Genomic DNA, 22655 nt, shown 5'->3' with positions numbered 1-22655 from the left:
AAAGTAGCTTCCTTGACCTTTATAGTCAATAGGAAGCAGCCTGGATCATATATGAACTTATATATGGTTCAATTGACAAAATGGACCCTGGACATCCAGATATTCTTTCATATCAGCAAGTGTCACTGACCTCAGCATGGTCTTCAAAGGCAAATTAGACCACAAACATCAACATCGTCTGTTGCCACTGCACAGATCAGAGACACTATCACAGCCCGTAGTGGAAGCTCTACCCATGGATAGGAACACGGATTCAGGTTGCAGCCCAGACCATGGACATCAACATGGCCTTAAGTGGTAACACAGGCCACAGACATCAGCAGTAGGACTGGCTGCAGTAGGAATACGGACCCGGGCACAGCAAGGCCCTCAGTGGCAGCATGGGACATGGACATCAATATGACCTCAGGTGGCTTCACAGACCACTGATATCAGCATGGCCCCTGGAAGACCATGTCCACAGACATCAGGTTAGCCTCAGGTGGAAGCCCAGATCAAAGATATCTGTATGGCCTTGGGTAGTAACTCAGGCCAAGGACATCCACGTGGCTCCTGGTTGCTATACAACCATAGATAACCATATTAACCTCTGGATTTGAAACAGCCTGGAGCAGCAGTTCACAGCTACCAAAGTGGTCTCCAGGTCCAGCTTAGCCCATAGAAATCCTTTAAGGAGGTCCAATCCAGATATAAACTATTCTTCATTTCGGCATCCTTTTACCTCTTAGAACCAGGGTGGTCTCACAGTTCTACAGTATGTTGGGGGATGAGTCAGAACACTAGCTCCATTGGCTGCACACACCCCTGTTAGCCACACTCAGGAAGGACACATTCCCAGTCAACTGCAGCCCTCCCTCACACCCATCACTGCCATCAATCAAGTCTCCAGTTCCTCCTTTCTCCAGGGCTCACCCAGAGCCCCATTCCTCGAACATTCCTACCTCTTGCTCTCACACTCATTTGTCATCCTGGCATTGGAAACTGCAGTGTGTCACACAGTTTTTGTTTTTGTCCAGACATCTTTACATATAAATATCCCTCGCGAAGAGTCACTAGTCTGGTTCGAGGTTTATGGTTTCTGACACTCCATGAACACTGAACCATTGCTGAAACTTATCTCAAATCACCTTCTGTTGCCCAGAATCATGGTGATTTTGTGACTAGGCAAAAAATCTAGGGGCAGTTTCCACGGGAGCCTCAGACTGCTGCACACCTCCCTACCTCTATGTTGGCTGCCCTGTGTCTTGCCAGGCTTGACTTTTATGTTTGTAAGCTGCAGAGTGCAGAGCTCTCTGACTTCCAGCAGGCAGACAGCTTAGTCTACAGCCACAGTGGTGTCATGCTGGGATATGACCAGCACTGTAGCTGCCTTGGAGGATTGACCTAGAGCACAGTATCTGGGACTAGATGGCAGTTGAGTTGGTCAGCATAAGGACAGGCCTGTCTCCTAGACACCAGAAGGGAGTCTGTCATTTGGGACACCACCTGCACAGACCTATCTTACCCCTAATGTTTAAACTAGTCCTAGAACTGGTCAAAAGTCCAAAGTCTCATGGGAGAGTCTAAACTAATAGTAGACTCAAGGTCTACTTCTTTTACATTCTTTTTAAAATTTATTTATTTTTTTAAAAGCAATCTTATTCATTTTACATACCTATCCCAGTCCCCCTCCATCCCCTCCTTCTGCTTCTTCCACCTTCCTCCCACCACACCCCAATTCACTCCTCAGAGAAAGTAAGGCTTCCCATGGGGAAGTCAACAAAGTCTGACACATTACTTTAAGATAGAACCAAGTCCCTTCTCTCTGTATTTAGGCCGAACAAGGTGTACCTTCAAAAAGAATGGGCTCCAAAAAGCCAATTCAAGCACTGGGGATAAATCCTGGTACCACTCCCAGTGGCTGCAAAGACTGCCTCAGCCACACATTTGTCACCCACATTCAGGGGACCTAGTTTGGCCCTATGCAGGATCCATTGCTGTCAGTCAAGACTCAGTGAGCTTGCACTGAGTTCTTGTAAATTGTTTCTATGGGTATCTCCTTCATGGTCTTGACCCCTTTGTTCATATTATCACTCCTCCCTCTCTTGGACTGGTCTCTGGAAGCTCAGTACAGTGCTTAGATGTGGATCTCTGCATCTGCTTCCGTCAGTTGCTGTACGAAGGTTCCTTGATGAAAATTAATATAGTCATCAATATGACTACAGGGGAAGACCAAGTTAGACACGTTCTCCACTATTTCTTAGGGTCTTCGCTGGGGTCATCCTTGTGGATTACTGGGAATTTCTATGATGCCAGGTTGCACATTAGCCCAGTAATGACTCCCACAATCAAGATATCACTTTCTTGTTCTCTGGTTTTGTCCTTTCCCCACCTCGACCATCCTACTTCCTCATATTCTCCTTTTCCATCGCCTTCCCCCCTAATCTTCCCCACCTGCCCTTTCTTCTTCCCCATACACACTCCCAATTTTCTCAGAAGATTCTGTCTTGTTCCTGATTTTAGTGTAATCACTTTGAGTTTCTCTACATTTAATTTGATGTTGACTGTAAGTTTGCTGTCTATTGCATTTATCATGTTTAGATATGTCACTTGTATTCATATCTCCAAGATCTTTATTATGAAGCAGTGTTGGATTTTGTTGAATGATTTTTCAGCATCTAATGAGCTGATAAAATGACTTTTTCTTTCAGCTTATTTTTATGGAGTACTACATTGGTAGAATTTTGTATGGTGAGCCCTCCCTGCATATCTGGGATAAAAACTACTTGATCATGTTTGATGACTTTCCTGATGTGATCTTGGATTTGATTTGCCAGCCATTCATTGAGTATGTTTGCATCAGTGTTCATGAGGGAGATTGGTCTGCAATTCTCTCTTAGATGAGCATTTATGTGGTTTGAGTATCAGGGTAACTGTAGCCTCAAAAAGAGTTTGTCAACCTTCATTCTGCTTCTATTGTTTGTAACAATTTGAGGAGTATAAGTATTAGCTTTTCTATGAAGTTCTTGTAGAACTCTGCACTGAAGCCATCTGGCCTTGAGAGTTTGTTGTTGTTGTTGCTGTTGTTGTTGTTGTTGTTACTGATTTTGTCTTGTTTTTGGTTTTTGTTGGGAAACTTTTAAAGACTTCTTATATTTCCTGAGTGGCTATAGATATATTGAAATTATTTATCTGAATAAATAATTCAATTTTGGCCTTTGGTACCTATCCAGAAATTGTACATTTCTTTAACATGTTTAAATTATTACAGTAGAGGTTTTTGAAGTACAACCTAATGATTCTTTGGATTTCCTCAGTGTCTTTTGTTATGTCTCCCTTTCTATTTCTGATTTTACTAATTTAAGTATTCTCTCTCTGCCTTTTGTTAGTTTGGAATTTGTATAAGGGTTGGCCTATCTTGTTGATTTTCTCAAAGAACCAGCTCTTTGTTTCATTGATTTTTTTGTATTTTTTTTCTTTGCTCCTGTTTTATGGATTTCATCCTTCAATTTGATTATTTCCTGTCATGTATTCTTTCTGTGGAGTCTGCTTCTTTTTGTTTTAGACATTAAAAGTGTGCTGTTAAGTCGCTAACTCGAGATTTCTTTCCATTGTCTTTATGTAGACTCTTAGTGCTATGAACTTTTCTCTAAGCACTGTCATTATACTGTTCCATACGTTTGGTATGTAGTGCATTTGTTTTTGTTGAATTCTAGGAAGACTTTAATTTGTTTCTTTATTTCTTCCTTGACCCAGGGGTGATTTAGTTGAGCATTGTCCAATTTCCATAAATTAGTAGACTTTCTGCAGTTAGTATTGCGCTTGTATTCTAAAATTAAGCCATGGTGATCTGAATAAGATGCAGGGGGTTACTCCAATTTTTTTGTACCTGTTGAGGTCAATTTTAGAGAAGGTTCCATGAGTTGCTGAGAAGAAGTTGTTTTTTGTTTTGTGTGTGTGTGTGTGTGTGTGTGTGTGTGTGTGTGTGTGTGAGTTTGGGGGAATGTTCTGTAGATATCTGTTAAGTCCACTTGAGTCATGACATCTGTGAGTTCTCTTATTTCTCTGTTAAGGTTCCTTCTGGCAGATCTAGCCATTGCTGATAGTAGGGTGTTGAAGTCTCTCACTATTATGGTATTTAATGTTAACTTTAAGCTTTACTAATATTTCTTTTATATATTTGGGTGCTCTTGTATTTGGGGCATAGATATTCAGAGCTGAGATTTAATCTTGATTTTTTTTCTTGTGATGAAAATGAAGTGTTCTTCTCTATCTCTTTTGATTGATTTAGTTTGAAATCTATTAGGTATTAGGATTGCTATTAGGTATTCGCCGCTTGTTTCATAGGTCCACTTGATAGGAAAATCTTTTCTCAACCCTTTACTTTGAGATAATATCTGTCTTTGAGGTTGAGGTGTATTTTCTGTGTGCACCAGAAGAATGGATCCTGCTTTTGTATCCATTCTGTTAACCTGTGTTTTTTCATCAGTGAATTGAATCCATTGAATTTAAGAGGCATTAATGACCAGTTATTGATAATTCCTGTTATTTTTTGGTGCTAGTGTTTGTGTTTACCTTTCTTTGGGGTTTTCTGGTGTGAGGTGTCAAGTTATCTGTTGTCTTTGTATTCTTGGGTACAACTAACTTCTCTGGGTTGGAGTTTTCCTTCTACATGTTACTTGGTCTGTTTTCTTTGCAGCTCTTAATATTCTTTCTTTATTCTGTATGTTTGGTGTTTTGATTCTTATATGGGAATGGTACTTTTTCTAGTCCAGTCTAATTGCTGTTCTGTAAGCTTCTTATATCTTCACAGGGATAGATATCCTTCTTATGGTTGGGAGAGTTTTTTTTTCTATTATTTTGGTAAATATATTATCTGTGCTTTTGGTTTTGAGTTCTTCTCCTTCTTTTATACCTATTATTCTTAGGTTTGGCCTTTTTATGGTGCCCCAGATTTCTTGGATATTTTGTGTTATGGATTTGACATATTTAAAATTTTTCTTTGACTGATGAATCTATTTTCTCTACCAAATCTTCAGCTCCTAAGACTCTCTCTTTATCTCTTGTAATCTGTTAGTTTTGTTTTCATCTGTAGTTCCTGTTTGTTTACCCAGATTTCACATTTCCAGAATTTCCTCATTTTGTGTTATCTTTATTGACGCTTTTTTAATTTTCAAGTCTTGAACTGTTTTAACTCCTTGCTTTACCCATTTGATATTTGTTGTTGTTGTTGTTTGGCTTTCTTTAATAGATTTAATGATTTTTACAATTTTTGTATGTCTCTTCTCCTCTATTTCCTTAAGGGAATTTTTCATTTCCTCTTTGAAGTTCTATATCATCTTCAGAAAGTTATATTTAAGGTTGTTTTATTTTGCTTTTCTGGGTTAGGAAGTTCAGATCTACCTTTTGTATAACCAGTAGGTTCAGGTATTATCATATTTCTCTTTAGGTTGTTGAATGTATTCTTACATTAACTTCTTAATTGTGACTAGGAAAAATCATCTATTTCTGCAATGCAGTGACCCAGAGTAATCATTCCCATTCCAAAAAGAAGAAAAGAAGCATAAAGGAAGCACTGACCAAAGCAAGACCAGTATCCAGCAGGACCAACACCAATCCTGCACCTCCATGTCCAGCCCATAAGATTTGAAAAGGAATCACCTCAACAATAAAGGCTTGGGGGTGGGCTCATCTATGCAACTCTGCTGTCTGTGGCATATAGCCACTGTGCTGTGCCAACTCAATTCCATGTGTGCAGCTGTTCTCAGCAGAGGTCCCATGGTTCTTCACTTCCAACTCTCTATGGTATCCTTTGTTTTGCCTTTGCATCTTCAGAATACTCTCAGAACCTCCTGGAATGATTTCTGAACCTGTCACAAGTCTGGATAGAGATGGTTGCCATGACTTCCACTCAATCTTGGAATTTTCATTCCATCAAAGGTGGTACCACAGGGATGATGTAGGCAAGTCCTGCAGCCAGCATTAGATGTCTTCTTTACCCTTGTGCTACAATTGTATTAGCTTCTTAGATTCTGAGGGAACAGTCCGCTAGGCAGCTGCTTTCTAGGATCAAAAACCAATTTCTTCACTATAAGCATGGGGTCTCTGATTTCAAACATATTTAAATAAGTTGGAGTCTTGATTGGTGGGCTTTTTCTTCCCTCAAGGCACTCTGCTTAGTGTCCCAGTGTAGAGGATCAGGTTTCACTTTCATGCTTTGATGAAACTAATATCTTCATCAAATACAGATGCTGCATACATATGCCTTCCTGTTGAAAAGTTAATTCCTAATTGCACACTCCTTACCATAGTCACATTTTCTTACCCAAGATCTCTCTCTCTCTCTCTCTCTCTCTCTCTCTCTCTCTCTCTCTCTCTCTCTCTCTCGATTTTATTTATCTGAATAAAAATAATGATATATAACTGCAGCACAATAATCTTATCCTAACATAAAATTTTACTATGAAATATATTAGACCAGTACTTTTCAATTCAGTCTAAATCTACTTTTTAGAGGCACCATGAGATACTTTTCCACAGTATACCCAGAGAGACCTCTATGTTACCCTTACTCAACTCTTTAACATCATGAGGCAGACTTAAAACTCCAGTATCATTTTTCTATCTCCTGACATCCCAAACTCCAATCAGAGTTATTCTTATACCAACCGTGGGCTTGTCTTACCCAAAGTTTCTAACTCACCCATGCTCCTGCTCCAAAGGACTTGCAAAGGCCTAAAAACCACAAAGTGAAGACACTCACAGCAACCACACTGACTTGTGCCAGTCTTCTGTCTGAACCACTTTATGTAAAAGGTAAGCATGGATTAAGGTTTGTAGTTCCCGGAGACTACAGTTCCCATGACTGAGACTAAAACAGTGGCCACATTGTTTACACCCACAGGAAGGCCAACAAAAATAAGAAGGGGACCCACTTGTGCTGATGTATCTCCTTAGGCAGGGCTGCACCTTCTAAAAATTCCATAGTCTTGCCAAACAGAAAGACCAGATGGGAACTAAGTGTCCAATATTAGAGCCTCTGGGGCCTTTACACATTCAAGGGCATCGTTGTTCCTTTACCCTTCAAAAGTCTCTTTAAATAGTATAGTCATGTTTTCATGTATTCTACATGGTGGTTTTTGCATCTTGCACAGTGCATCCTATTTCCCTCTTTCTTATATTGTTTCAATATAAACTTATAAAGTGTCATGACAAGAATATTCCTGAATGACACCCTTGACTTCATGTGGCAAAAGCCATGAGTGACAGTTCACATGCTCATCTTACTCCTAATGAGATGCATTTGGAGATCTTTACTAGAAAAAGCACCCAGATCTCTGACTCTGAGCCACAGAAATATGTGAAAATAAAAGAAAGACATAGGCAGCAAAAAGACAGACACTTTGTAAGAATTTAAAACTATCTTATTACGTTCTATGAAAAAATATGTTTATTGTGATTTTTAATACTTTAACTTTAAAAAATTTTATGAATGTTAAATAAATATTTTTGTCTATCAAATAACTTGTAAATAACAAGAAATACTACATTTAAGTGCTTGGGTGTTATTCTTCCTTGTCATATGAAAAATACATACTATTTACTTTTGTACTGGTAATACAACCACAGATTATTTAAAAGAACTTTGCTCAAGTAATGATTAGGAGGGGAATAATATATTAAACCAATCATTAATGCACCTGAATTGCTTTTCGATAAAAATAAACTCAAAGAGTTGTAATAAATATATTAAACCAAAATTTATTAATGTAGTAAATAATTAATTTAATAAAGGAACTTTCACAGAGAGTTTGAATTTCAAAAAAAGAAAGAGATTAGATATTAAATTCCTCATTAACTATTTTATAATAATGTGACTAAGAAAGACATTCACAGTTTCACCCTTTATTCCTTTAAGGAGAAATACATAAATTTTCTATTATGTGCAAAACACAGGATCAAATTTTATGATTCATTGCTAAAAAGAGGACAAGTGATACAAAATATTTAAAACAATAAGCAAATGATTATCATTTTATAACTCTTTTCAGAGCACCTAAAACTTCCTTGTTTCTTAAACTGTAAATAAAGGGGTTTAGCAGAGGAATCAAAACTGTGTAGAACAGTGAATACATTTTATCCTGGGTTTTACCTGGTCCAGACCCATGACTCACATACATGAAGAGGAGAGTGCCATAGAACAAAGAGACGGAGAGCAAGTGGGCACTGCAGGTGAAGAAGGCTTTCTTTCTGCCCTTTTTAGACTTCATGTTCAGGACAGCAAATAGGACACGGGCATAAGAGACTACAATGGTCACAGAGGTGCTGATTTGTATGGAAGAAGCAATAATAAAAGTCACCAAAGCATTAAGTGATGGATCAGTGCAAGAGAGTGTATAGAGTGGCAAGATTTCACAGTAGAAATGATCAATAATATTAGACCTACAGAATGTTAATCTGGATAATAGTCCTATAAGAACTGCAGGATTTAGAAAGCCAATTATATATGACGTACTGATTAACACAGTGCAGAGTCTTTTGGACATCACAACTGTATAGTGCAGAGGATTGCATATGGCTACATAGCGGTCATAGGCCATCGCAACCAATAGGAAAATTTCTGTGGTTGCACTGAAACAAAAAAAGTAATATTGGGCAGAGCACAAACCAAGGGATATCATGTCATTCTTATTTAAAAACTTCATAAGCATCTTTGGAGTTACAGAGGATGAAGTACAGGAATCAGTAAAGGCTAAGTTTCCAAGGAAAAGGTACATGGGAGTGTGAAGATGGGGATCTTTCCAGATGAGAAAGATTAGGCCAAGGTTGCCCACCATGGTGATGATGTAGATAAAGAAGAACACTAGGAACAGGGGGACTTGCAGCTCTGGGCGATCTGTTATTCCTCTGAGAACAAACTCGGTCAGCAGGGTCCTGTTTCCTTCCATCACATCTGCTCAGGCTGCTCACTGCATTGAGAGATGAAACAAAGAAAACATGACCAAGATTTAATAAGAATAGGACCATATTATAGTCCACTTTAGTACATAACAAACACTCCATGGTAAATAAGAACAAAGGGCACTGTTTCTGCCTTTTTAGCTTACCTGAAACAGGAAGCATTTTCTAAATTTATATATATATATATGTATATATATATACATATATATATATATAACATATATTATCCAAAAAGAAATTATCTGAAAAGTAACTGAGAAGACCACAGACATCAATTTACCTGGCCTTAAAAATACTGACTTAAGTAACTCTAAATCAATTAATTTTAGACTTTGTTTGATTTAAATACACTTATATGGCTTTATTACAAAATTTACACTGAGAAAAATGCGAAATGCAATTAATACTAAAATATTTTAGAAACAAGCTCATGTTGAAAAGTCACACTGTAAGAAGTATTACTTTATTCTCGTTTATAATGGGATTTGAACATGCTGACACTCTCCAGGTTGCTTTCCATCCTCTGATGTTCCCTTTGCCTTCTCAAATGGCATCATCCTACTTTCTTTTCACATATATCTTCAAAACTTCTTATATGAAAGTAAAATGGTATTAATTATTTTTTTACTTGATACAGATATATTTGTATTATATTCTAAATAGTTATATCCGAAGACATGAACATGACAGGTAATAAGATTTTAACTGAAAATATTCTGCTTCTTCTATCCTTTTCACATATACTGATTTTCATATATTAAAAACAACCACAAATACTCACTATCCTTTTTCATTTGTTTTTTAACAAAATACATGTGAATAAACATTCATTTTTATAGGATTAAAAACATCAGAATTAAAATACTATGATTTTTATTTGTGACAATGAACCTGTAACTCTGTTATTCCATAAGGTTACAAGTACTTTATTTTAAGATAAAACACATACATCTATACACATCTTTTATATATTAATAATAGCTAAGAAATATAGTTTTTGTCTATATTGTCTATATAAAAATTGCTCAATGATTTATGAATGTTTTTAATATTTCATTTCTAAATGGACTTAAAGCAATTTTAACAATGTCACTGTGTTTCCTGAGTCTTTAATTTCCTTAAGAGAGATTTTTGAAACCAAAGGCACCATTTAACACTACAGAACATATCACTGTAGAGTGAATGGCCAGTGTCTCCAATATCTGAATTCAGGCTAAGTAAGAAATATTACAGTTATATAAACAATCAAGTAGAGAAAGCATGAAATTACCTAATTTATAATGACCACAGAAATAACACGCAAGGCAGAAAAATTCACAAAACCACAAGTACCCACGAGTGTAATCAGTCAGGACAATGCTGTCAGGTCCTAGAATATAGCAGGAGGAGCATTCGAGATGGGACCACGTTGCTATATTTTGTAAAGATAATATGTACAATTCTTGGCATAAGGTGGTTTGTGTGTTTACAACATTGTATTGTTTATCTGAAACTGGAGCATATCATTAGAAATATCAGGCTCCAGAATATAAACCGACAATGAATAAAATGAAATACTGAGACAAGTCCAGCCCAGTGGCTTTCCTACCAATATAATCTTTAATTTTTTGAATCTTAGTAGTCAAATAGAATTAGCTAACAGCCACATACCAGAATATGCATTTTGAATAGACTATTTTCTCCAATCATCTGTGTTATTTTTCAAAAAAGTAGAAAAAGATCATTTTTCAAAAAAATAGGCAAGCAATAATCTGTAGGCACTAAAAATATGTAGAACTAAAATATTGTACAGAAATTTGCACAGGGGACATTTTGTTTGTTGTCCCAACTAAACACAAAAATTATTCTGTGGAATTTGTTCACCTCCATATTTACTCAAAATATGAAGGAGAAAATTTGCATGAAATTATATTGAATGCTCTAACACAATAATGTGGAAGCATATATGTTTATGAAATGTATTGAATATTCCACTGGGAAATCTCAAATAATGAAAGATGACCTGTGTTTTACGTTTTCCAAAAATTTAACATTAAAGAGATACTGTTACAGAGGACGATCCTTCCTTCCTTCATGTTCCGAGGATTCCCAAGGAATCCAATGACCAGGTGAGGAAGAAGACATAGAGGCCATAAGGAGCCACATTGTCCTGTAACTACAGGAAACAGAATTCATATTGATTATGGCAATTTCCAAAGTAGAAAGTAGAAATTCTTACTTATTAAGAATGAAATCAGAATAGTTAACCACACAGAATCTTACAAAGTCACATTGGGGATCGCACAAATCTTTGGTAGATAAAACCATAGCAGTATGTCAGCAGTGTTTTATAAAAAGTTAACAATGTAACAAAATATTTTATTTACCCTTTCAGAACTGTTGTATGTCACATTTGTTAGAAAATTTTCTTAAAAAACATTTCCACATGATAATTTTTATGCAAATATTCACACATTATAGTAAATGTTTTTCAATTAAGGGGCTGGACCATTAAAGATGAAAATAAAATTATTTTTCTCACCAAATTCTTATGGAAATAGCTACAGGCATAGATGCTATGAAGCATTTTTCTCCATGAAGATACCCAGGCTCCAGTAACAAGAGTGTCAGTAACAATTGTTCTTCCCAAGTTAATTTTCTCTAACAAAAGAAAACTCTAAAGGATATTTATTTCTTATCATCTTCAATACTCTTTTTAAACTTAATAGTAAAACTCCCTGAATGCTATGGACTCCCTATAGAATAAAATCAATCTGCTGTGCATTGTCTATTACTCAGATAATTATGACTAGCAAACCTATTATAGTTGTCTTACATAGGCTTGCTAGCTGTCTGAAATTCAAATGTTAAAGGTCAGTTATAAATTAATTAATTAGCTCCACTGACATTCATTAGATATTCCAGATGCAATTGACTTACCATCTTTATAAATTTTTAATCAATAATAATATTATACTTAAGAAAAGTTTTTATATGTATATACATTATATATTAATATAGATACTACTAACCATTATGGCAATTTTCAAGTATTCTCCTAGAATTTACATGATAAAACATTTACTATTTCAGAATCAATAACTGTGGAATAGAATGTTTCACACCCTTACAGCACTAAGAATAAATTTTGTTTAAACATGACATTTTCAGTATGAATGCGTTAGTCACATATTTAATGTGGCTTACTGAAATCAAATATCAGAAAAATGCTTAAAGCAATGAAAATATATAAAACGTAAAGAGAACAAATTGCTTCAAACACTTTAATGAATGGTGAATGCTGATAGCATATTTATGCATTCATTTTCCTAATTATACCCACACTTATGTTTCAATTTGAATATATGGTATATGTCAAAATCAAAATACAGTGAATATATGTTGTCGGGGTTTCTGTCATGCCCAGTTCCCATAGTTGCTAAGTCCCAAAGAAATCACACAGAAGTCTACATTAGTTATAAACTGATTTTCTCATTAGCTCAGGCTTCTTATTAAGTCTTATAACTTATATTAGTCCATTTTTCTTGTCTATGTTAGCCACATGGCTTAGCACCTTTTTAAGCAAGACAGTCACATCTTGCTCCTTCTATTTGCTGGCCAGGACTTCAGAAAGAGCTTTCTTCTTCCCAGAATTCTCCTGTTGTCATTGACCCACCTCTAGTTCCTGTCTGGTTGTCCTGCCTATACTTCCTGCCTGGCTACTGGTCACTCAACATTTATATAAAATATAATTGACAGAATATAGACAAGTGTTCCACACCTAATATGCATATACTTTCTTTAAAAATAAGTGATATATGAAAATTTATGGGTTAAATTTTATTAATTTTTTTATTGAGCTCTACAATTTTCTCTGCTCTCCTCACTGCCTCTTCCCTCCCCTTCAACTCTCTCCCAAGGTCCCCATGCTCCCAATCTACACAGGAGATCTTGTCTCATTCTACTTCCCATGAAGATTAGATCCATGTATATTTCTCTAAGAGTCCTTATTATTGTCTAGGTTCTCTGGGATTGTGATTTGTAGGATGGTTTTCTTTCCTTTATGTTTAAAAACCACTTGTGAGTGAGTACATATGATAATTGTCTTTCTGGGCCCGGGTTACCACACTCAAAATGATGTTTTCTAGCTCCATCCTTTTGCCTGCAAATTTCAAGATGTCGTTATTTTCTTCTGCTGTGTAGTACTCCATTGTGTAAATGTGCCACATTTTCCGTATTCATTCTTTAGTTGAGGGGCATTTATGTTGCTTCCAAATACTGGCAATGACAAACAATGCTGCTATGAACACAGTTGAGCACATATCCTTGGGGCATGATTGAGCATCCTTTGGATATATACCCAAAAGTGTTATTGCTGGGTCTTGAGGAAGGTTGTTTCATAATTTTCTGGGAAATTGCCACACTGATATCCAAAGGGGCTGTACCAGCTTGCATTTCCACCAGCAATTCATGAGGGTTCCCTTTACCCAAATCCTCTCTAACAAATGTTGTCATCAGTGCTTTTGATTTTGGCCATTCTTACAGGTATAAAATGTAATCTGAGAATTATTTTGAAATGCATTTATCTGATGGCTTAGGCTGTTGAGCATTTTCTTAAGCATCTTTTAACCATTTTAGGTTCCTCTATTGAGAGTTTTTTGTTTAGGTCTGTACTCCATTTTTATTGGGTAATTTGTTCTTTAGATGAACAATTTTTTGAGTTCTTTGTATATTTTGGAGATCAGACCTCTGTCTGAGTGGGATTGGTGAAGATCTTTTTCCATTCTGTAGGTTGTTGCTTTGTCTTGTTGACCACATCCTTTGCTTTACAGAAGCTTTTCAGTTTCAGGAGGTCCCATTTATTAATTGTTTCTCTCAGTGTCTGTGCTTCTGGTGTTATCTTTAGGAAGTGGTCTCCTGTGCCAATGTGTTCAAGTGTACTTCCCATTTTCTCTTCTATGAGGTTCAGTGTGGTTGGCTTTATGTTGAGGTCTTTGATCCATTTGGAGTTGAGTTTTGTGCATGGTGATAGATAGGGATCTATTTTTATTCTTCTACATGTTGATATCCAGTTATGCAAGCACCATTTGATTAATATGCTTTCTTTTTTTCAATTTATGTGTTTTGCTTCTTTGTCAAAAAATAGGCATTTGTAGGTATGTGGATTAATATCCGGGTCTTCAATTCAGCTTCATTGGTGTTCCTCTCTGGTTTTATGCCAATGCCAGGCTGTTTTCAGTACTGTACCTCTGTAGTAGAATTTGAAAGTCAGGGATTGTGATATCTCCAGAAATTACTTTTTATTGTACAGGATTGTTTTGGCTGTCCTGGTTGTTTTGCTTTTCCAAATGAAGTTGAGTTCTTTCAAGAAATATGAGGAATTTTGCTGGTATTTTGATAAGGATTGCATTGAATCTGAAGATTGCTCTTGGTAAGATTGTCATTTTTACTATGTTAATTCACTCCTCCAAACCAAGGGCATTGGAGATCCTTCCACTTTCTGGTCTTCTTCAATTTCTCTTCTCAAAAAGTTAAAGTTCTTGTCACACAAGTCTTCTACTTATTTGATTAGAGCTATGCTGAGATATTTTATGCTACTTGTGGCTATTGTGAATGGTGATGTTTCTCTGAAATTTTTCTCAGTGCATGTATCATCTGTTACTGGAGTTTGTTTTTGTTGTTGTTCTTGTTTTATTTTGTTTTAGCTAATCTTGTATCCTGCTACTTTATTGAAAGTGTTTATGAGTTATAGAAGTTCCTTGGTAGAATTTTTGGGATCATTTATGTAAAATATTATATCATCAGCAAATAAGGAGAATTTGATGTCTTCTTTTTTGATTGTATACCCGTGGTCTTTTTTTGTTGTCTTTTTATTCTACCTTGGACCTCAAGAAATATATTTAAGAGATATGGAGACAGTTGGTAACCTTGTCTTGTACCTGCTTTCAGTGGGATCACTGTGAGTTTCCCTCCATTCAGTTTGATGTTGGCTGTTGGCTTTCTGTATATTGCCTTTATTCTGGTTAGTTATGTTTCTTTTATGTCTGCTTTCTCCAAGACATTTATTGTGAAGGAATGCTGTATTTTGTCAGAAGCTTTTTCAGCGTCTACCAAGATAATCATGTGGCTTTAGTTTTTCAGTTTGTTCACATGGTGGATTATGTTGACAGATTTTTTTTCTTTTTTTTTCAAAGTTTATTAAATTATAAAAGTTTCCATTTCCGCCCCTCCTCCCAACACCCTCCCACTCCCCCCACTCCCTCTCCTCCTCCCTCTCCATCCCTAAGAGCAGTCAGGGTTTCCTGCCCTGTGGAAAGTTCAAGTTCCTCCCCCCTCCCACCAGGTCCAGGAAGGTGAGTATCCAAACAGACTGGATCCCAAAAATCCAGTATATGCAGAGGAAACAAGTCCCAGTATCATTGTCAATGGCTCTTCAAAAAGACTCCGGGTCAGCCACATTCAGAGAATCCGGCCACATTCAGAGAATCTGGTTGGATCACATGCTCGTTCAGTCCCAGTCCAACTGGCCTTGGTGAACTCTCATTGGATCAGTCCCCTTGTATCAGTGGGTGGTCGCACCCCTCGCGGTCCTGATTTCTGTTTTCATTTTCTTCCTCCGTCTGCTCCTCATTTGGACCTTGGGGAGCTCAGTCTGGTGCTCCAATGTGGATCTCTGTCTCAATCTCCATCCATCAATGGGTGAAGGTTCCCTCTGGTCTTGCCTTCTTTGCTCACTTTCTCTTTCCTTCTGCTTCTCATTTGGACCTAGGGAGTTAAGTCCAGTGTTCCAATGTGGGTCTCTGTCTCTATCTCCATCCATCGCCAGATGAAGGTTCTATGGTGATAAGCAAAATATACATCAGTATGGTTATGGGCCAAGGCCGGTTCAGGCACCCTCTCCTCTGTCCAGAGAACAATCTGGGGATCTCTTCTTGGACCGGGGATCCCATGTATAATCAAGTTCCCTGTAAACCCTAAAATGATTCCCTTAGTTGAGATATATTCTTCCCTGATCCCATATCCATCCTTCCTCCCTCCCCCCATCCTAGTCCCCAGAGCTTTTCCCATTCCTCCCCTCCTCCCTTCTCTCTAACCCTCTCCCCTTCCAACAACCCCCCCCCCCAATCACCCAAGGTTACCTGGGACTCTTGTCTATTTCCAATCTCCAGGAGGATAACTACATGATTTTCTTCAGGTCCACCTTCTTATTTAGCTTCTCTAGGATCACGAATAATAGGCTCAAAAACCTTTAATTATGGCTAGAATCCACTTATGAGTGAATATATACCATATTCCTCTTTTTGGGTCTGGCTTACCTCACTCAGTAAAGTGTTTTCTATTTACATCCATTTGCATGCAAAATTCAAGATGTCATTGTTTTTTACCGCTGAGTAAAACTCTAATGTATATATATATATATATATATATATATATATATTCCACACCTTCTTTAACCATTCTTCTACTGAGGGGCACCTAGGCTGTTTCCAGGTTCTGGCTATTACAAATAGTGCTGCTATGAACATAGTTGAACAAAAGCTTTTGTGGTATGATAGGGCATCTCTTGGGTATATTCCCAAGAGTGGAATTGCTGGGTCTTGAGGGAGGTTGACTCCCAGTTTCCTGAGAAACCGCCACACTGATTTCCACAGTGACTGTACAAGTTTGCATTCCCACCAACAAGGGATGAGAGTTCCCCTCTCTCCACATCCTCTCCAGCATAGGCTATCATTGGTGTTTTTGATTTTAGCTAATCTGACCGATGTAAAACGGTATCTCATAGTTGTTTTGATTTGCATTTCCCTGATCGCTAAGGAGGTTGAGCATAACCTTAAGTGTCTATTGGCCATTCGCAGTTCTTCTGTTGAGAATTCTCTGTTCAGATCAGCACCCCATTTTTTAATTGGGTTAATTAGAGTTTTAGTGTCTAGTTTCTTGAGTTCTTTGTATATTTTGGAGATCAGGCCTTTATCTGATGAGGGGTTGGTGAAGATCTTCTCCCAGTCAGAAGGTAGCCTTTTTGTCTTACTGACAGTGTCCTTTGCTTTACAGAAGCTTCTCAGTTTCAGAAGGTCCCATTTATTCATTGATTCTCTTATTGTCTGTGCTACTGGGGTTCTACCTAGGAAGTGGTCTCCTGTACCTATGTCTTGTAGACTACTTCCCACTTTCTCTTCTATCTGGTTCAAAGTGGTCAGATTAATGTTGTGGTCTTTAATCCATTTGGACTTGATTTTTGTGCATGGTGATAGATATGGATCTACTTTCATTCTTCTACAGGTTTACATCCAGTTATGCCAGCACCATTTGCTAAAGATGCTTTCCTTCTTCCATTGCATACCTTTAGCCCCCTTGTCGAAAATCAAGTGTTCATAGTTTGTGGGTTAATATCTGGGTCTTCTATTCTATTCCATAGTTTGACTTCTCTATTCTTATGCCAGTACCAAGCTGTTTTCAATAATGTAGCTGTGTAATAGAGTTTGAAGTCAGAAATGGTTATACCTCCAGAAGACCCTTTATTATATAAGATTGTTTTGGCTATCCTGGGTTTTTTGTTTTTCCATTTAAAATTAATTATTATTCTCTCAAGGTCTGTGAAGAAGTTTGATGGGATTTTAATGGGGATTGCATTGAATCTATAGATTGCTCTTGGTAATTATTTCTTGTCATAGTTTCTCTTGAGTGAGTTTGCTTCTTTTTGTTGTAAAATTTTCAAATGTTCTGTTAATTCACTAGTGTGAGATTTTTCCTGCTTTTTTATGTACGTATTTAGTGCTATGAACTTTCCTCTTCACACCGATTTCATTGTGTCCCATAAATTTGTGTATGTTGTATGGTCATTTTCATTGAATTTTAAGAAGTCTTTAATTTCTTCCTTTATTTCTTCCTTAACCCATTGATGATCCAGGAGAGCATTGCTGAATTTCCGTATGTTTGGGGGCTTTCTGGAATTAGTATTGCTGCTGAATTCTAGTTTTATATGAGTTAATCCAAATTTTTTTCATCTGTTGAGATTTGTTTTGTTACCAAGTACATGGTAAATTTTTGAGAAGGTCCTGTGAGGTGCTGAGAAGAAGGTATATTCTTTTGTGTTTGGATGAAATATTCTATTGATGTCTGGTAAGTCCATTTGAGTCATAACCTCTATTAGTTCCCTTATTTCTCTGTTCATTTTCTGTCTGACTGACCTTTCCAGTGGTGAGTGTGGAGTGTTGAAGTCTCCCACTATTTTTGTGTTGGGTTTAATGTATGATTTAAGCTTTAGAAGTGTTTCTTTTACATATAAGGGTGACCTTGTATTTGGGACATAGATGTTCAGTTTTGAGATTTCCTTTGGATGGATTTTTCCTGTGACTAATATGAAATGTCCTTCTTTGTCTCTTTTGATTGATTGTAGTTTGAAATCTACTTTGTTAGAAATTAGTAAAGATATACCAGCTTGTTTCTTAGGTCCATTTGACTGGAAAATTTTTTCTCAACCTTTTGCTCTGAGGTGATGTCTGTCTTTGAGGTTGAAGTGTGTTTCTTGTATACAGCAGAAGAACAGATTCTGTTATCATATCAATCAGCTATCCTGTGTCTTTTTATAGTTTAATTGAGTCAATTTATATTAAGGAATATTAATGACCAGTGATTGCTATCTCCTGGTAATTTAGTTTTCATTGTTAGTGATGTTAATTTGTGTGGTTTTGCTTTTATTGGGTTTGCTTCTGTAAGATCATCAATTGTCTGTTTTTTTGTTGATATAGCCAACTTCCTTGGGTTGGAGTTTTCCTTCTAGTACTTTGTGCATGACTGGGTTTGTGGCTGGTATTGGTTATAAAATATCTTTTTTTTCCTATGGTGATTGAAAGTTTTTCTAGGTGTAGTAGTCTGGGCTGGCATCTGAGGTCACTTAATGTCTGCATAACACTTGACTGCAACCTTCTGGCTTTCATTGTCTCCAATGAGAAATCAGGTGTAATTCTGATAGGTGCGCCTTTATATGTTACTTGACCTTTTTTCTTTGAAGCCCTTAATTTTTTTCTTTACTCTGTATGTTTAGTGTTTTGATTATTATGTGGCAAGGGGACATTTTTTGATCCAGTCTATTTGGTGTTCTGTATGCTTCTTGTATCTTCGTAGGCATATCCTTCTTTAGGTTGCAAAAGATTGCTTATATGATTTTGCTAATTATATTTTCTGTGCTTTTGAGTTGAACTTCTTCTCCTTCTTCTATACCTATTATTCTTAAGTTTGATCTTTTCGTGGTGTCCCATATTTCATGAATATTTTATGTTAAGCTTTTGTTAGATTTAATGTTTTCTTTCTTTGATGAGCCTATTTCCTCTATTGTATCTTCAGTGTTTGAGATTCTTTCTTCTTTCTCTTGTATACTGCTGTTTATGTTTGCATTTGTGATTTGTGATTGTTTTCTCATGGTTTCTACTTCTATAATTCCCTTGTCTTGTGTTTTATTGTCTCTATTTCATTTTTCAAATCTTGGATAGTTTTTTTTCATATATTTGATTGCTTTTGATTGGTTTTCTTTGGGATTTGCTGATGTCTTCCAATTTTTTCTTTGTCTTTTTCTCCATTTCTTTGAGGGAATTTCTCATTTCCTCTTTAAGAGTCTCAAACATTCACCTGAAGTTATTTTTAGGTCATTTTCTTCTGCTTCATCTATATTTGGTTGTTCAAGTCTTGCTGTTGTAAGGTTCCTAGATTTTAGTGGTGTCGTGATACTCTTTGTTGTGTTGTATATGTTCTTAACTTGTCTACTTTTTTTTTCATCTAATTGGCTTTGTTGAGACTGTCTGTGACTCTGGTGATTCATCTTCCTGGTGCCAGTGAATCAAAGGCTTAGATGGTTGTTCCTCATGGTACATGAGTGCCATGGTTCTAGTTATCCTATGGATCACTCCATGTTCCTGGAGGTCACTCAGTGCTCCTAGGGCTTGCTCCACTCCCATGGAGTTTGCTGTCTCTGGTCTGCTCTGTTAGTTTCTGGCTAAGACCTGTGACTATAAATGTCCCTGGTCTGGATCTGTTCCTGAGGAGGTCCCTGTCTTGTGGGTGGTCCTGCATAGGTCTCTGGCTATGATCTTCCTTGAAGGTCTCATACTTGGACCTGCAGAGAACCTGGCTCAGGCCTACTCTCTCAGAGCTCCCAGAATCACACCCAGACCCACAGGGGTCCTTGCTCAAGTATACTCCTTCAAAGGTCCCAGATTCATGTCTGGAGTCCCAGCCATGACTCTGGCTCTGGCCCACTTGCTCAGCAGTTGCTCCACTGTACTGCTCCTATGGAGTTCACTATCTCAGGTCTGTTCCAGCCCAGGTCACTGGTCCTGTCTTGCCACTGCAAATGTCCCTGATCTGAATCTGATCCTGCTTTTATAGAGCTTGCCATCTCAGGCCTGCTCTGGCCTAGGTCACTGGCTTAGTCATGCTTTTGTGGAGTTCACTGCCTCAGGCCTGTTCTGCCAGAGGTCACTGGCCCAATCCTGCTTCCACAAATGTCCTTGGTCTGAATCTGCTCCTGTTCCTCCTGTTCTCCTGGAGTTTACTGCCTCAGGCCTGCTCTTGTGGGCTTAGTTTTCCTCATTATAAAAGTGTTGTAAACGTATTCCCACACCTAAAGTTTGGAAGCATTGTTGGATAGGCAGATATTTTGTAAGAGCTGTAGGATCAGAAAGTTTGCTGTGAGATGTATCTCATATCACACATATGACAAGAATATCAGAAGAAACATTCGAAAGTTCTCATCAACTTTGCTGACAAATACGAGTTGAACAGGAATCACACTAATAAAAAGGCCAAACAAGATCCATAAAAGCCCATGAGACCTCAGCCCTATATAAAAAAATATAGTCTATTGTGGAGAGCAGAAAGCAAGAGATGTCTTCCTCAGATAATGGCACACAAACTGGTTGTCTAGTGCAAATGATCAGCCTTAAATAAGAACATAAAATAAACATTATATGTACCTGATTATTCTTTGGACTACCTATTCCTGAATAATGACATGGACAATTCTAATTGATTATAAAAGCTAAACCTTAGCTTTGGCTTGCTTGCCACTAGCTCTTAAAAACTTAACCCATTTATATTAATATACATTCTGCAATGTGCTCATTACCATTTTTCTGTACCATACTTCTGACTTCCTCCAAATCTATTTAGTAAATATCTTCCAACTCCATTTCTTTCCCAGAGTTACTATCTCTCCCCAGGAGTCTATAATGTCCTCTCCTGCCTAACTATTGACAGCTCTCTATTAAATCAATCAGAAAGAGTCTTAAGTGCATGGGGAAGAAAAAAAGACACATCTACACATAGTGTGCAAAAATATTAATCCAACAGTTATATAACTGAAGAGTTCTCTATGCTATAGCAAATGTAATACACTATATATGAATATTAGTACATATATACATATATGTATGCAGTAGTAATTTTGGAAAAGATCATGAATTTGAAGGAGAGTAAAAAGGACTATATAGGAGTGATTGGGAGGAAGAAAGAAGGGAGAAAAATATTGTAATAAGTTATAGTTTCAGAAAAGTTCTATGACTATCTCTAATATTAAAGTTCTAAAATTGAAACATTGCAGCCAAATGTATTCTTATTGTTAAGGATGTTTTCTTATAGTGTTTTAGTGATTCTATGGGTTATGTTATCATTGATATTACAAATCCTGAAATAACACATGTCCTTACTCAATACCACTTTGGGATTTGATCAACTAACACTATGGAATCCCCAGTGTTTACAAATACCATTCATAAGGTTGCATTTGAGACATTCTTTTTCTAGAGTCTCCTTTTTTCCATGAAAATACCTAAGATGCATTCCTGTTGTATAACACAGGACCCTAAACCATAAAATTCAGAAAGAAAGAACAGTTTTGGGTTCATAGTCCCATAATAATACAGTCCTTCATGGCAGGCAGGTCAATGCAACAAGAATTTGAAGCAGCTGGCACATTGCTCCTGGAGTAAGGAAACAGAGCAACAACAGAGAGTAGGACCAGGCTAGAAAGCCTCTAAAGCCTCTTGCAAGCGAACAACTTTTATCAGCAAAATCTACACATCCTAAAAGTTCCATGACCTTTCCAAATAGCAAAAAACCTGGACGAAGATTCAAATCGAGGACCCCAGGGTGACTGTTTTCCGTTCAAACAAAAAAATTCCAGCCACAATTCCATTTGCTTATGGTGCCCATTTCATGCATAGAAAATTCAGTATAACTTTTAAAGCCTCATTGTCTTAATCAGTCCCAGTACCAGCCAAAAGTCAAAAGTCTCAAAATAGAATCCCTAAATAATAACAGACAAAAGGTCAACCTTAAATTGTGATACTGCCTGAAAAATAAAATTTTTGAATGTTTTCTACCTCTATCATGCAGTGACACAGAGCAATCAATTCCATTACAACAAGAAGAAAGAGCATAGAAGATACATTGGACAAAACAAGTACAGTATCCAGGAGAGATAACATCAAATACTACAGTTCCATGTCCAGCCCATGACATGAAAAGGAATCATCTAAGCAACAACAGGCTTGCAGTCCTCATCTCTGCAACTCCACTGCCTGTGGCACATGCAACCACTCTGCTGTGCCAACTCGATTCCATGTGTGCAGCTATCTTCAACAGATCTCCCATGGTTCTTGAACCTCCTATTCCACAGGGTCTCCACTCCTTTGCCTTCATAACTTCCCACAAAGTGCTCTCAGAACCCCTTTGGAAGGATT

At 37.2% G+C, this 22655-nt stretch overlaps 1 protein-coding gene across 1 annotated transcript; it reads right to left on the bottom strand.

Moving 5' to 3' along the window:
• Nucleotides 1-8009: 8009 nt before the first annotated feature.
• On the bottom strand, nucleotides 8010-8927 carry LOC148122931 (olfactory receptor 5AC1-like). Its single transcript, XM_087897110.1, has one exon. The coding sequence runs from the start codon at nucleotides 8925-8927 to the stop codon at nucleotides 8010-8012; it is 918 nt and encodes a 305-aa protein (XP_087753236.1).
• Between the last annotated feature and the right edge of the window lie 13728 nt (nucleotides 8928-22655).

Source organism: Myodes glareolus, chromosome 2 (assembly GCF_982192425.1).
Source record: "Myodes glareolus chromosome 2, mMyoGla1.1, whole genome shotgun sequence".
Classification (NCBI taxonomy): domain Eukaryota; kingdom Metazoa; phylum Chordata; class Mammalia; order Rodentia; family Cricetidae; genus Myodes; species Myodes glareolus.
This window is presented reverse-complemented; position numbering and strand designations above follow the sequence as displayed.

What these genes read in the sequence shown, in the direction of transcription:
- LOC148122931 (XM_087897110.1), bottom strand. Translation starts at nt 8,927, where the DNA reads ATGGAAGGAAACAGGACCCTGCTGACCGAGTTTGTTCTCAGAGGAATA.